We start from the raw sequence: 15,525 nt of genomic DNA on the forward strand, positions 1-15,525 counted from the left end.
CTGCCCAACCCTGGTATGGACCTTAATTTTTGTTGACATGATTTATTGCCGTTCGCGTTGCGAACTGCGCTATCATGTTACTGAGAACTATAATAGTTGCGTGTCGCTGTTGCACATACCATGTGAGATAAAACGCCGTCACGGGCTCAACGGGAACTTCAATCAGATTTATTAACCGAAAACATGACGAAAGTATGGTCCTGATTGAGGAGGCTCGGCGTGAAAGCGACGGAGTCTTGGGCTCCCGCAGGGACATGTACTGATTTTTCCGTACACCCTATTCGCAAAAAGGTCGGTTTGGATGAAAAGCTCGATGGATGTTCCGGAAAGATTGCGGCGTGCTAAACGAGGTATGACAGATGCTTTTTAAAAGGGACCCTGACGAGTATTGGAAACTGCAGTGCGTCAACCTGGAACAGTTTCTGCAACTCCATTCGAGCGTGGAACTAAGAGCCGCGCCAGAAGCCGAACGGAACACAGTGATTCGCCAATTTTGTTTTTCTAAAAAAAAAACAATTTTTTTTAGATGTATTACACTAAATGCTTTTCAAGCTAGAGAAAGACTGAAGTGGTTTTTTATTTAAGGGGCACACCCCCAAGGGGGTCAACTTTTGAACCCTTGGCGTAAAATTAATGAAATTTACAGGGCAGGCTGATAGTCGTGCTAGAGGATGCTTAACAAACTTTCAGGTCTTTCGGTCAAACGGGAAGGAAATTATGGCAGCTTCTATCAGTAACACGATTACATTGTGTAGTTAATCTATCGTCGGAAAACTATCCCAATATTCTAATTTTTTGTCTGCTAGATATGTAGCGGAATGCCTAGGGGGCGCGGCTATGGAAAGTTTCTTGTAAAAAGTAATTTATTTCTGTAAATGTTTTCTTCTGCAAAATTGGTCAAGTTTTTGGTCTCCTGTGGCTTTGATTTTTTTTTTTTATAAAAACATCCGTAAAGTGAGGAAGCAATTTCATAGCCGCATTCCCTATTAAATTTGAGTCAGGAAAAGCGAAGAACGAGCCGTCCCTTTATTGCCGTTATCAAACGATAGATTGACTAAAATGGAATTCCTAGCAAAAAGCGGAACGGAGAAAAGTGTGTTCAAATTGCTGCAAACCCTACCTTTTCTTTAGCTTCACTGGACAAAAATAAGGTATAAAAAGTTAACTATGCAGTGTAAACTAATTAAACTTTCTGCGGTAAACCTCTAGATGTTAGTGGATGCAAATATATCATTTTTCAAGATCAACTTTTCTTGCAGAATTTTATTTTTGTTTTTGGGTAGCGGCTTACCTTATGGAAAAACACCAAAATCGTCTTCATTTGGCCTCCAAGATCACAAGTATAGAAAAATATTTTTTCAATATGGCGCACGGAGGCTGCAGAAATTATTTTTTTAAAGTTAATATCAAAGTGCACGGGGCGTGGCGCGATACTAGGAGTTTTCGGAATTCCTGCTCTGACGCATCTTCAGCACCTGTCAAAGCTATCCGCGTGCACTCTTGCTGTGTTCGAAAAGGTCAGAGACAGACGTCACGACTGACGTCAGTGCGGAAAAATACACCTGGCAAGCTTCCGATACACGCGCTGCCCAAACAAGCGACACGCGCTTGGCGGCCCAAAGATTCTAGTATGACGTCACTACTGGTCGGAGGATTTTCGGGTTTTCTCATGTTTAGTATGAATCACCATGGAAAATGAACGTGGTATTCTAGTTAACGGGATAAAAATACTCTAAAATTCTCCTCTAAATCGTGTTTTTTTGTTTTTTTTAAGAATTGTTTTTGCTTCTTTTTAAAGGCTCTCCGTTATTCAGTCTTTTCACTCCGCGTGCCCGCAGACTGAAATAATTTTTTAATTTATTGTAGTAATTTGGTCTCTCAAGAATATAAAAGTTTCGTTGTTACTAAATAAGAAAAAATACGAAATCTTCTATAACAACTTACGATCAAAAACAAGGGCAAGCGGACTCCGTTCATTTCGACCAATCGCCCGACGTGCCTCAATTGATGTCACGGTCCACGTCATTAGGGAGTTTTCGTAGACCGCGTTTCGCCCTCCGCTAAGCCCTCCGCAACGAAGCAGCCGCTACTGCGCCGGCGCGCCGTTGGCCTTGACTGTAGAGTTCCGGCTAGCGTATCTGGTTGCGGAGAGCGTTGCGGGACAGCGGAAACGATCTACGAAAACTCCCTATTCATAAGCTGGATTTTCCCGCAGTCTCGGCGTCGCTCGCATCGGTCCCGGTGTGACTGTTGCTGGTTCTATTCAATTAATTTGTGCGACGCGCAAGCGCTTGGCGTTCATATGAATCGTTAAACTGAACTTCAAAGTGGTCTTCATGGTCCCTTCAATGTGTTTTTAAGAGATTCGCGTTTGTTTAGTGACGAATTCCACTCGTCGTTTGTCGCGTTCCGGGATGCACTTTTTTGGAGGGCGGGATCGCCACTGGTCGTTTGAGATTAACCCGAATGTCTTTCGCACGTCCTTTTGGAGCAGCGCAAACTCTGGTTTAGGGTTCGGAACGCCCAGATCTCGATCGGCTGATCTTCCCGGAGCCGAGTGGAAGCCGATCTCTGGGAGACGTAACTTCCTGCGTCGCCGAGCATGATGGGAACGGCGATCGACCGACGGGTGATGGGGCTTTCCGGAAATTACAATAGCCGAGCGCGATGGGGAATGCCGGGACGACAGTTGGTCACTCCCCGTAGCCTGTCGTCTGATCCAAAACGACCGGCGGACTGGTCGTTTTGACACGCCTGCGACCGCTTACAAAGAGTGAACACAGTGGCGTCATCTAACAGGCAGCCCTGGATACCTCCCGGTGTCCCTACAGTTTCGGGTGTCTTCCCTGGGCATTACTGTATTATCATGAATAAAAAAGTAGGTTGATTTAAAAACTGAAAATAAATGTACAGTAAGGTGAACTCGCACCCCTAACTAAAGCAAAAAGAACAGCGTGCATCCCGTGACGGGGACAAGGAACCAATGTCCGAATCTTTCCGGATTCAGCTTCTTTCGTACATACTCTGTGGTCTAGAACATTTCGAACATGAACGAGGGATACGTTACAAGTTGAGAACGTTATAGCAGAGACGAGAAAGATAAAATGAGAACTTTGGCTGGTGGGGCCCTAGCCCCGTGCATTCCCGTGGGTGACGAGCGCGATGCCAACTCGGTCGTGAATATGTCAATAGAAATCACTTGAGTAAAGCTAGCCCTTGAGAGCTGTTCAGACCTTCTCTAGTAGCAAGTCACATGCCGCTCAGAAAGTACACGATTGTTTAATCCCGGTTTTACGTGCTATGACTGTTATTCAGTGTATGGAATCGCACTTTTTGATTTCGAAGCGACGAGATATCAGAGGAAGCCATTTGTCGAAAACCGCTGATGTATTCTTCCGCGTCTTGGACGGGCCGGTTTCGTGACATTAACATGTCTCGTTAGCCGCGGCGTTTGTGTGTGGCCGGCATGTGACGTCATATTACATACTTATTTTCATGCATTGATGCAGAACCCACGTGCTCAGCCAGCAATGGCCACCAAAATGGCCGCTGATGTGTCGTAAGTGCAAGCCATATTTAGTCTCAACCGCGAGAAACCAAACCGCTGACGTATCTTTTTTGACGCGCTTCGATAGACCATTTTCAAATCTTAGTCTCAATACCACGTGCAGAGCCAAACTCGACGCTCTACTTGCGGCGCTACGAAGCTTCTGCACTCTTGGAGAATCGAACGCCTTTGAAAGCATACCACAGAGAAGCGGAGAATCCTTTCTAACAAGTTGGCCGTTGAAAATCGCCTTTGATTCACAAAATCGGGAGTGTTTCAGGGTAGACAATCTTGATCTTCTATCACCGTCATCAGTACGGAGAAAATATAGCTATTGAGACTGCCACGAGATGGCTCTGACGTTTGAAAAAGGTCCATTGCCGGAGTTAATGCTCGTCTCGTGCAAAAGCTGCCTTTAACATATTCAATGCAACTTCCAGTGTACGTCATTTTGCCTATTGTGTTCATTATCTTGCATTTTGTGTATTATGTTAAAGGGCGCTTAACCTTTTCACCCTTTAAAGAGGTTCCTGACAAAGGCATTGTTTCATTTCGAAATATAAATTTTTCCCTTAAGGACGTTTTTATGACGGAAAATGTATTCGGCTACACTCATCATTTTCAGCGTAGCTACTGCTCATGCCGGTGATGTATTCATTCTATTTACTCAGGCGCTTCCGCATCGCGTTTTTCTTAGTGACGCAAAATCGAATTTTACATTTCTCCCTAGCTTCAACTTCCGAGCTTTTGGGCACGATGAACAAATATCATGGAAATTCCGCACACAATATTGCAGACGAGAAATAATTTGTATTACGGCATGCACCATGCCCCCAAAGGCTTAGTTTAAATCTTTAGATAGGCTTGGGTAGACACGCTGCATTGATTGTATTCACAGATTCCTTCATGGTCGCTGACAAATAAGGCGCGCAGGGTGTGGCTTGATCTTATACTCTTGGTTCTTGCTTCGTGATTGCTTTTTTCGTGTTCTTATCCTCTAATACCGCTATCCTACTGGATGAGAAGAAATAATGAGATGCTCGTCAGTCAGCACGTCCTTCACTTAGGTTGTCAATGATTGTAGAAGCGGCGTCCTATAAATATATGCCGCTATATCTTCCGATAACATGAAGCGTTTATTCGGACATTTTAATACGTTGGTATTCTATCGGGTATCAAAAATAGCGGCCAGGCTATTTAAATCTACCGCAAATTTCGGTTTCTTAAGCCATCAATCTACGATTTTGTGCGGCGTTGCCCACAGGCGGCGCATATTTTTCTATAAAATTTGCAAAGAGCGAACTTACCTGAGGAAAAAAGTAAAGAAAGCAATAGTCTTAATTCCTGTAAAAACCCAGCGAAGCCACCGGTCTTCAGTCAATAGGGAGCCCTATTGTTTGAAGACTGCTGACTTCGCTGCGTTTCCATAGGAGTTCAGCCTTTTTTTTTTACATTTTTCTCAGGTAAGCTCGCTCTTTTCAAATTTTACAGAACAAATGCACCACCTGTGTGCAAAGCTGCAGAACATCGTAGAGCGATAGTTAAAAAAAACGAAATTTTCGGTCGATTTAAAGCGTTTGGCCGCTACCTGATACACCCGGTACTATATACAAAGGTCTTTAAAAACACAAGCGAAATGAAATTGCGTCTTGGTTAACGCAAACCTAGTGATTCTATGTTTTTTTTTTATATCTGTGACATGTAAGTGGCGAACGAAATTCTTGTACTCTCAACCATATAAGTTCATATAAGTTCTATGCCGTTGTCAGGATCGTGGGGGTGTCGCAGCGGTGGTTGTACGAGCCAAATGTACGAGTTTTCCATTTTAATATTGCCCGGGAATTCTGGCACCAAGCGCAAGGTTCGCGACATTCGTGAGTGTGACACTTTGGCTCCTGTGAGGTCGTTTGTGAAAAATTCGGGATTACTTTTAAGGCATGGGTGCGATAGGATCCTGAACGCACCAGTAACAAACGAGTTCTAAAGGCATCGTACCCCACAGTTCAGCCAGCCAAACTGCGTCATAAATTGGTAGAAAGCGACACCGGGGTCATCACACTGGAAGCAGTTGTTCGCGAATCAACGTCTGACAAACGTCAGGTTTTTGTAAATACCGTGCACTTGGTTCCTCCTATTACACCTACAAATAAAGAGACGATGCAATTGTGGCTTTTTAATTTGGAACGCCAATTGCATTGTACGTGCACGGAATGCACAATCGCGTAATGTTTATGTTTTCCCGAGTTCCAATCTGCCAGAAATCCTTTCGCGTTGTTGGGCCTTTGAGAAAATTACTCTTCGCGCTTTTCTTAGCCTCTGTTTGTTCAGAATACCTGTACAATCGTAGTTACCAAATGAATGTGACCGTCGCAAAACGATGTTCCATTCATCATGGAGCCGTACAATTAGAGCGCTGAAGAGCGAAAGGTTTGATAGATTGCCAAAAGGTTTTCGCAAGAACAGGAACGTAGGCGTTGTACAAAATATTAAGGTTATAACTATCATTAACAATAATTTGGCAACAAGGTAATCTAGATTCTTCAGTCCCTTTCTTTTATGTGGTATGGCACTCTAATAGCATTTTGAAGTCTAGCGAAGTAGCATATCTTCTCATGAGCTGCATATTAAGAAATGCATATGAAAGGATAAATAGTGTTAACGAAACACCATTGGAAGATGCCCCCCTCCCCTTCCCCGTATTTTCTAAATCTCTTCCGTTCGAACTATTCACATGAGTGCAGGCTTGCTTTACGTGGTGTGCTTTTATTGCATTACGTTTCCAACGTCTTGTCATTGCAGAAGGGTTTTCTTATTTTTGTTGAGTTAATTGTCTTTTGTTTGTCAAAGGCAACGTTGCTGGGAGATCTACGTACGATTTTTTTATAACAAAAACACCGTGACCTGTGACCACCGTTTTGTTTCTTCCTCTGTACCGAGAAGTTTGTTGCGAGTATGGAACGGTCGGATAACAGGAGCGGTTACGTTCCAGGTGTCGTGTATCCGGTTTTGATTGAAAGCAGAAGCGGCAACTCAAGAGGCGCTGTTCAACTTTCTAAAGACTACATCATTGACTTGGAAGAATCCAGTGTTTTAGGGGACAGTCTGTATTTTTCCGAGGCTAAGTATGGAGAGGTGAATCACGAATTGGTAAGAAAAGATTACCTTTCACAAGAAAGCATGCTTCTGCCTCATTGTTTGAAATTCACTTAATTTACTTAGAAAATAAACATTCCAGCTGTTTTTTCGCTCAGAAGCTTTTTGATGTGCCCGCTAGTGCCTTTGGAAGTTTTCGTACATTTCAAGATGCCGTTCATGCAGAATTGTCTCCGCTAATTATAACGTAAAAAACGGACATTTGTTTAAATGACGTGCCGACTCCCACGATTTCTTTTTTGCATTCTTTGAGAAACTTTTACTTCCTCGATAATTTACACAACCATTCACACCGATATTCGTTCTGCGTCTCGTTGAAATTCATTAAATGTTATCATTTACTGTGTTTTTGTAAAATGCATTAGCTTGCAAAAAAAAAAGCATGAGCAATTCCACTCTGAGAAGGTGGATGACCAGCGAAGCTGTTTAGCAAACGACACAGGCGTGTCAAAGAATTTTGAACAAAGGTACGACCAGATTTATGGTCTTGATACGTGGTCGTCGTGACGAGCAGGAGCTCGCAAGCGCTTGGAGCGTCTACAAGGAGATAACGGTGCGAGAGTACACATAGCTGACACGAGTAGCACAGCCCCAAATATTTGAAAAACCTTTATTATCTACGTGGGAGTCTACTGATCTTGAAAATGGAGGCTATTGAAAACTAATCTACTGAAAATGCATAACCAAGTGATGAGACATAAGCTTTTGCATAAAATGAAGCGAGTGTGCCCCAAATTGAGGGCCTGAGTTTTTGTTGACGTACACAAACAATCCACGAAACCCTAGCAATAGATAGCTTGGCTATAGATATAACTGTTTAGCATTTCAGCTGCTACTAATATGAATATTCCTTCGCAGTTATTTTACTCATAATATGTTCTTTCAGATGGATACTACAGACATACGTAAAAGTGTTTATGAGAATTCGGAACACAAGGCGTCCTTTACAATTACTGAAACAGACGTGGGAATTGAAATGGTATGTACAATTTTTTTTAAAGTATATATTCTTATAGGAGCAATAAATACGATTATACAAATGTAGAGGAGGTTATGCAATCGTTATTTATAAATCCTGTATTTGCTAACTGCATAGATTTTCGCGAACATTTTATAAACCTGGAGTGCTTTTTTAAGTTTCATAAAAATGAAGGTGTATTAAGCATATTGGAAGTTCACATCGCCACAGCGTCTAAAGAACATTATTTATGAGAACTTTAAAATATATATTTAGAATACTTTCTCCATAAATTGCTTCCAATTCAATTGAATTTTTAATAAGAATAAAAGTTTGTTTAGCGATTCACAAACGGTCTGCAACGGGCTATGCTTGCAATATTCAGAAATCTTTCACTTTTTTAACAGGAAGGATACCTAAACTTTACACATGGAATTGAGCCATTGAGAATACATGAAAAATCCGGCCGAGTCCCTCACAGAATATATCCGCTACCGACGCCTGAAGAGGCGATCCACTTGGAAAGTAAGTGACATAATCAAACACTATACACTAGATATTTGTTGAAAAATTAATCATTAAAGGCTAGATTTCCTGAAGCAAAAATTATTAGAAATTTTAAACGTACGACCGAATTCCTTCCTTCAGCGTTCGCTTCACGTGCAGTGTCAATACTGGTATGCTCTCAGTTATTTGCCATTTATTCTCTCGATGAATTAATTCACCTCCCGTTTTTTCTCTATCAACACATTATGTTTAAAGCGTGGCGAAATGAGCGCATTAATTGATTATCATTGGAAAGAGAAAAGGAGAAGTTCTTGAAAAGGCGACGGCCCCTCAGTATATTTAGAGAGCAGCTCTTAGGGGCCCGTTTCGAGCCTGAGCGGAATATACTGACAATTATAACGTCTCTTATATTTTTATTTAATTATGGTTGCTTTTTAGGTAACACATGCAAACATATCACTTCGTCGTCTTTTCTTTCAAGCAAAAAGAGTTATCTATTTCGGCATGGTTCAGTTTTGAGGTGATGGTACTTTGATAAACATATATGCACTGATATCGGATATTTTAACAATTTGAGAAGATCATCTTGAAGATATCTTAACGACTAAAAACCGCAAAAACAGGACAGCAAAAAAGAAAAATACAAACAAAAACTAATTGACAGCAAAACACGAAGTGTTCCTCTATAATTTTGCTGAAGAAGAATGCCTTTAAAAAGATATAACTTTTGAATTTGATTACATTTCACATTCAGTATCACTATGATGTTTACAGTTCCCGTTGAAGAACGTTCCGATGGAGGTCTACTGCCAAAAAGTAAGCTTATTTTGTTTTTAAAAAAATTTAACTTTTTCAGCAGTCCTCTCAACCAATTCTACAATAACCAAGAAGCAGACTGCAATTCTAGTTACATGCGCGGCATACATACTGGCCATTTTATCACCATGATGCAATTTTCAGTACACATTAGAAACCCTAATTTTTCTGCATGAGGATTTTGCTTTTAAATAATTCGGTAGACGTCAGCACGTGCTGCACGAGTAACTACAATTCGAGACCGCAGTTTGATGATATAATGAATTTGAAAACTTTTATTTGGAGAGACTGTTTCACTATCTTGCACAGAAAACAAAATCAACTTATCTGGCATCGTGCATATTTAAAAAAAAAAAATTGATTACACAGTTCATTCAAAACTTGCGAAGCACTGAGGGCGTGCCATGTTTTGAAACCTCCTAGATGACACTGCAGAGCCACCCACCGTGTGGCGACCTGAAATGTACGTCATGATTGACAGTGTAATACACAAGGCCCTCAAGGAAAGGAAATTAATACAGGCTCAATACATCATAAGGCTGATGAACATCGTGCGTATGGTTTACATTTGTTCTTGTTCAGAAATATTATAGTAATGTCAGTTTTCATTGACCAAACAAAAAGTGCTTATTGAGGCTTTCGTGCTCCGATTACTGACACTTGTTTGAATGCCTTATTTCTTCCACGAAGGTGAATGCAATCTTCAAGACGGTTCGCAAGCCCCGAATAAACCTCCAGCTTGTTGGAATATTCCGGTTTCCAGTGCGTATTCATTGTCCAACCTCAACACATTGGTATCTTTAAATTTGAAAGTCTTGCTATTGCCGAAAAGAGTGCAACACAATTGTGCACAGAAAAGTTTTAGAAGAAAACAAAATTTTTGTCATATAGTTCGAGTTTTTTATTTGAAACCGTTTGGATCAGATTGCGCTTTGCCTAGGGGATTCCAGGGAGCGAAAAACAATAACATTTTGTTTAACTACAAATAATTGAATGCCTATGATTTAAATAAAATTTTTTGCGTTATACCAGATTAGTGTATTTTACATTAGTAGAGCTATAAAAGAGTGCATTTGATAACTAGATGTATTACTGTAAATTTGCAGTTTAAAGGACTGTTTTTTAGTAATCTTTGACTTTCTAGTAGAAAAAATAAGCAGCTTAATATTGCGTGGTTCGATTTGGTCAGGCACAACTTTATTTTTGATTTCAGTGCGTTATGAGATTTTTTGTTTTGATTAGCGATTCCTTGGTTAAAAAAGAAAACAAGTAATATACAATGCATGATAGAAAGTAGTAACTTAAAAAAAAAACTATTTTAGAATTATTTTTGTGGAAATGTTTTTATTCAAAATATTGTAGTGAAGCAGGTATGATTTAAAGCACCTTTGAAATTATGACACAAATCACGATTTAAATCGTCCAGAATTTTATTATGCACCATGCTGTTAACGCTCATGTTTTCTGGGTTGCAAGAATATTGTGTAGCTCAGATTGATGCAATGTTGTGTTTTTGATATAATAGTGCTGCAGAGCAGGTTTCCACAACTGTACCGGATGAAAAAAATATGTTCTGTATTGTGATTTATATAATAGGTAAATAATGTAAATAATATTAGTTACTATAAAACTACCCAGATTTAGCAATTTGTATAAAATGACAAGGGACATGGCAGTAAAATAGATAAAAATGTCCGCAAGTGATATACCGTTTCTACTTAGACAACTTCTTTCCTGAATTCGTGCGTTGGTCACGTGTCACAAAGTTACGGGACGTCATTTCTTCTTCTAAATTTAGCAGAGAAACTGAATTGGTGCTGAGGTCACGTGGCGTCAATTTTTCTGCTAAATCTAGCAGGCAAATTAAAATTTCGTTTTGGTCACGTGACCAAGTCACATGACATCACTTTTTCCGCCATATTTAGCGGAGAAACAACATTGTTCTATATGTCACGTGACATAAATTCATGTGACGTAATTTCCCCGTAAATTCAGAGGGGAAATAGCAGAGGTCGAGCAAAAATCGGGACCCGGAATTCCATTCTTCATTTTTCTGAGATGCATCGTGGGCGCTGCAGCAGTATTGTAGGCGTTACCGAAAAAAAGTAACGAAATACGTTACTGATTACAGCAGATGATGTCAAGGCCATACCAATCATAACTGTCGCGCATCTTTTGTGTTCTCCTCTACAGCATATATGTAACATTCCATTAGCAACTAGTGCGCCGTTCACATATATGCGACTGAGCACGGCCGAGAGAGACCAGACCGGTTTTTTAGCCTTTTGCTGTGTCTTTGGACCAGCCCCGCCGCAGTGGAGCTGCTCCTAAGAAGTCGCAAGAGGATTAAAAACCGGTCTTGTCTCTCTTGGTCGTGCTCGGCTGCAAGAGTGTGAACGAGCCTTAATACTTTTCCCCATGGCATGGCACAAAGCCTAGGTTCTTTTGGCAACATTAATAACTATTGGCCCATATCCGTACTTCCCTTATTTTTAAATGTACCAGAACATCTGATAAAAAACGCTTATGCAAATTGTTGAATGAAAGATATGTCCTTGTAATGCAGCAATACAGTTTTCAAGAAAAAAAAAAGTCAACAGAAATGGCGGTACTTAGTACCAACGAAAAATCATTCAACATTTTCAAAATAAACTATTTACCACTGGAATATTTTTAGACGACAGAAAAGCGTTTGATCTCATTAAACACGATATATTGTTTTATAAACTACCGTTTTTTTAGAATTCGAGGTGTTGCTTTAGATTTGGTAGGTAGTTACTTATCTTGACGGTCACAATATACGTGTTTTAATGGTTACCGGTCCAAGCCAGAACAAATTTCGCCTGGGGTTCCATAGGGGCTTATTTTAGGTCCTCTGTTTTTTTTTTTTAACATTTATGTTAATGATATTGTATCTATCCTAAGCACTCCTAAAATAGTTTTGTTCTCCGACGATACAAGCTTATTTTTTTCTGGTCCATTTTTACGTCATCCAGAAGTTATTGCTAACACGTGGCTCAACGAATTATCGGACTGGCTTCATTCTAATCAACTTCAGTCAAATGTTACGAAAACAAAATATGATATTTTTAAGCCAAGAGGTAAACCTGACGATTGAGAATTTTTGAAAAAATTCTATGACTGTGTGATCGAGCGTGTAAGCGTTTATAAATTGTCAGAAGAAATTTATGCTGGACACAGCTCGTATTAATAAAAAGAATGCGAGCATCTTGACATTTATTGGTATTTTATACAAAATTAGGTTGCTGGTTCCATCCTGGTTAAAACGTCAGTTGTACTATACTTTAGTTACTTTCATCTCCATTACTATTTATTAGTTTGCGGTTGAATAACAACAAAATATTATTTATAGGGGGTTACTTTTGCGAAAACAAACGCTATACGTTGTACAAAAAACCTTCAGCATACTGACCACACAGCACCGTTTTTTTGGAGCGCAGATCTTAGGCTCCCGTTTCAGGCTTGAGCGGCGTCGTCGTCGCCATCGGCGTAGCCGTAAGGTCACGTGACTTCGTGAGGTCACGTGACCCCGGGGACGTCACGTGACTTTTGTGAGGTGACGTGACCCCCATGAGGTTAGGCGACCCCGCGAAGTCACGTGATCCCCATGAGGTCACGTGACTGCTGTGAGTTCACGTGGCCCAGGCGACGTCACGTCACCCTTGTGAGATAACATGACCCCCGTGAAGTCGTGAGGGTCACGTGACCTCACGGTTACGCCGATGGCGTCGGCGTCGCCGGCGCCATCGGTGTAACCATGAGAAGTATCAGGCAGGGTGAGGAGATGAGGAGGATGAAGGACTATACGCTTCCCTCAGTACCCTTCCCTCCTCCTCCTCGAGAGCTGCGCTCTAATTCGGGTTTACAGGGAGTTGTACACTCTAAAAAATTCCGCGAGTCTACTTTCCCGCACAACACTCGGAGATCCATTAAGCGCACCTTATGGAGGCAGCTCAGCGAATGATGATACCGATACATATGTTTAGACAAAAGAGCAGTCTCAGTTGTGACATCAAGCAATGCAAGCCTAATGTTTTGTATTGATTAATGTCACAACTCAGACTGCGTTGTGTAAAAATATGTTTCGGCATCGTCATTCGCTGAGCTGCCTCCGCAAGTTACGGTGATTGGATCTCCGAGTGTTCTGCGGGAAAGTAGACGTACGGGCGTTTCTTAGAGTGTAAGCGGCTTTCATATTTTAAACACAGTTTTCTTACCACTCGAAATAATTAGTGACCCCACCCGTTTTTTACGCACTTCTTCCTAGTAATACACAGTACAATCTCCGACACGGCTATTATAGAAGACCTTCGTCTAGGACGAATAATGGACATCACCAATTATCATACTTCATACCTGATTTCTTAAATAAACATCCATCCGTTAGGAAAATAATCTCGGATTTTGGAACAAAACACAGCTTTAAAATTAGTCTCCAGTGGTACCTTCTCTCATATCATGTCGAGTACATACTTTTGGATTATATTTTCATTGTGTATGAGTTGTATTACCTGTCTCATTTACTTCCAAAGTATCAAGTGCACTAACGATAGTATAAGCCCTGTACAAAACATGCTGTGTTGATTGTTGCTGATGGGCTATTGTATCTCCTTGTTATATTTAATGATAATTGTTTTTGTTTTCGCCTGCTGACCATTGTTAACGGGGGATAGGCTCAAGTCAGGCAGAGCTACTCTGCCTTTTGTCCTGTTACCGTAGGCCTAGTGCCCACACAAAGCCAATTAAATTCAATTGCTTGGAAATAAAAGGAACGCGTTACAGCTACCGATATAAAGTAACGCACATTATATTTGCGTTACTTTTTTAGTTATGAATTGATATGTTTGATGTTTTCACGTTAAACGTATACTTAATCGCCATATTTCCAGAAACATCATGTCTATGCAGCGACTTAACATAATTACTTTGTTTTCTTATGGCTTGACCCAAACACTCACAAAAAATGCAAAGAAAAACGCAAAGAAAACAAAAGATCACTTAGCTTGGCGCCTAGAAGCACGAAAAACAATTTGCATAATTTTGTTTTAAGTTCTATGATGTAAAAGTAACCAGCGACGTAAATCCCCGTATAAAAATAATTTTTGACCTTTTATTGAAAACGTGTTGACTTCTTGTTGACTCTGATTACTTCCTTTTGACTTTGACTTTCTGTTGACATGGTCAACAGAAAGTTTGTTGACTTTGTGTTGAAACTTTTCTGATGAGTTTCTTCAGCCTGAGTCAAAAGAAAAGCGGTTGACTTCCTATTAACTTTATTTTGATTTTTTTTTCTGCTGACTTTCTGTTGACAGTTTTATCAAAATGACTGCAGGCGTTCTGTTTACTTCGCGTTGAAAATTTTCTGTTGACTCTCTGTAGCAAGTGTCATTAGAGAAGGTACAGACTTTCTGTTGACTTCTCATTGAACATTGTACACCTCGACTGGATGTGAAAAGTTGCTGAGCTTTTCAATAGTCTCTGACAAGGTGAGAACGGGAAGCAGCTTCAGTTGTCCCGTGTCCAGCGCGAGCCTACTACCCTTGACAACGCTTCGGGGTTCGCGCACCTCGAGCGCGCGCGTGAAGTCAAAGCACAACGGAAGGCATGGGGCCTTCCGCCGTACTATAAGGCATAAGGCTCTGGGGCGGTCAATGGGTCAGTGATTCAGGTATTCAGTGCATTAGAAAAGTGGGCTTTCATTAGAAAAGTGGGTCAATATTCAAAAGAAAGTAAACAGAAAACTGGTTGACATTCCATATCCTCTATTGACTTTTTTCAACAGCTTTTCAACAGAAAAGCAGAACAATTTTTTGTAAGGGCCGTCACCCGTTACTCGAACTGCGTAAATTAAATACATTACCCGTTACTGTTTTAAAAAAAGTAACAAGTACGTTACGGGTTACCAAAAATAAGTAACGCGTTACCGGTAACGTCGTTACTTGTAACGCGTTACCCCAACACTGGCGCTGAGTCATAAAACGCCGAACAGTCTTTGCGTCAAAACACGAAACTCTATGTCCCCCTCACACTAAAAAAAATAACGTTCCACTCCGAAATAAAACACGACCCAATCAACGGGGAGATATCAGTAAGGGGCAATGTCCGGGCTTGTAGAAAGGAAACAAGGAGAAGAAAATCGCCTTTATCTTGAAGGTTACATATGTCACAAACAGAAAAAGAAAGCAAACGGAATGGTTTCGTCTAGTTGCCGTTACAATTCATCAGGATGCGCGGCTTCGATTTTGACTGAAGACGACAACGTGAAAAGCAGATCCCGTAAGTTGCTCTATCCGATTTGTCTTTAACGGTCTGTTTATGCATGATAGAAACCACTGTTATTTGATTCGTTTCTTACTTACTCTTATTAGCGCCACCAGGTATATGCTTAAGGGCCGTTAACATGCCATTGCACATTTACGCCCCTTTTACTTATAGGCGACAAATAACCATGCAGCAGACGAGCCGAGGCTTGTGAGGGACCAGCTGCGCTTGGCGCTGAAAACGTCAGCAGCACCCAACCGAA

At 40.8% G+C, this 15,525-nt stretch overlaps 1 protein-coding gene across 1 annotated transcript in view; it reads left to right on the forward strand.

Annotated features, from left to right (window-relative positions):
• The first annotated feature begins 4,125 nt into the window (after positions 1–4,125).
• The window catches only part of LOC120841416 (venom metalloproteinase antarease-like TtrivMP_A), a 34,093-nt gene continuing 22,693 nt past the window's right edge, over positions 4,126–15,525 (forward strand). The window contains exons 1-7 of the mRNA XM_042294612.1: positions 4,126–4,192; positions 6,537–6,694; positions 7,587–7,679; positions 8,066–8,183; positions 8,940–8,981; positions 9,405–9,532; positions 9,672–9,743. Of these exons, the coding sequence (XP_042150546.1) occupies positions 4,144–4,192; positions 6,537–6,694; positions 7,587–7,679; positions 8,066–8,183; positions 8,940–8,981; positions 9,405–9,532; positions 9,672–9,743 (660 nt within the window). The 5' untranslated portion in view covers positions 4,126–4,143. The remainder of the gene's footprint in view (positions 4,193–6,536; positions 6,695–7,586; positions 7,680–8,065; positions 8,184–8,939; positions 8,982–9,404; positions 9,533–9,671; positions 9,744–15,525) is intronic.

The sequence above is a fragment of the Ixodes scapularis genome, unplaced genomic scaffold (genome assembly GCF_016920785.2).
Source record: "Ixodes scapularis isolate PalLabHiFi unplaced genomic scaffold, ASM1692078v2 PGA_scaffold6__148_contigs__length_123643588, whole genome shotgun sequence".
Taxonomy (NCBI): domain Eukaryota; kingdom Metazoa; phylum Arthropoda; class Arachnida; order Ixodida; family Ixodidae; genus Ixodes; species Ixodes scapularis.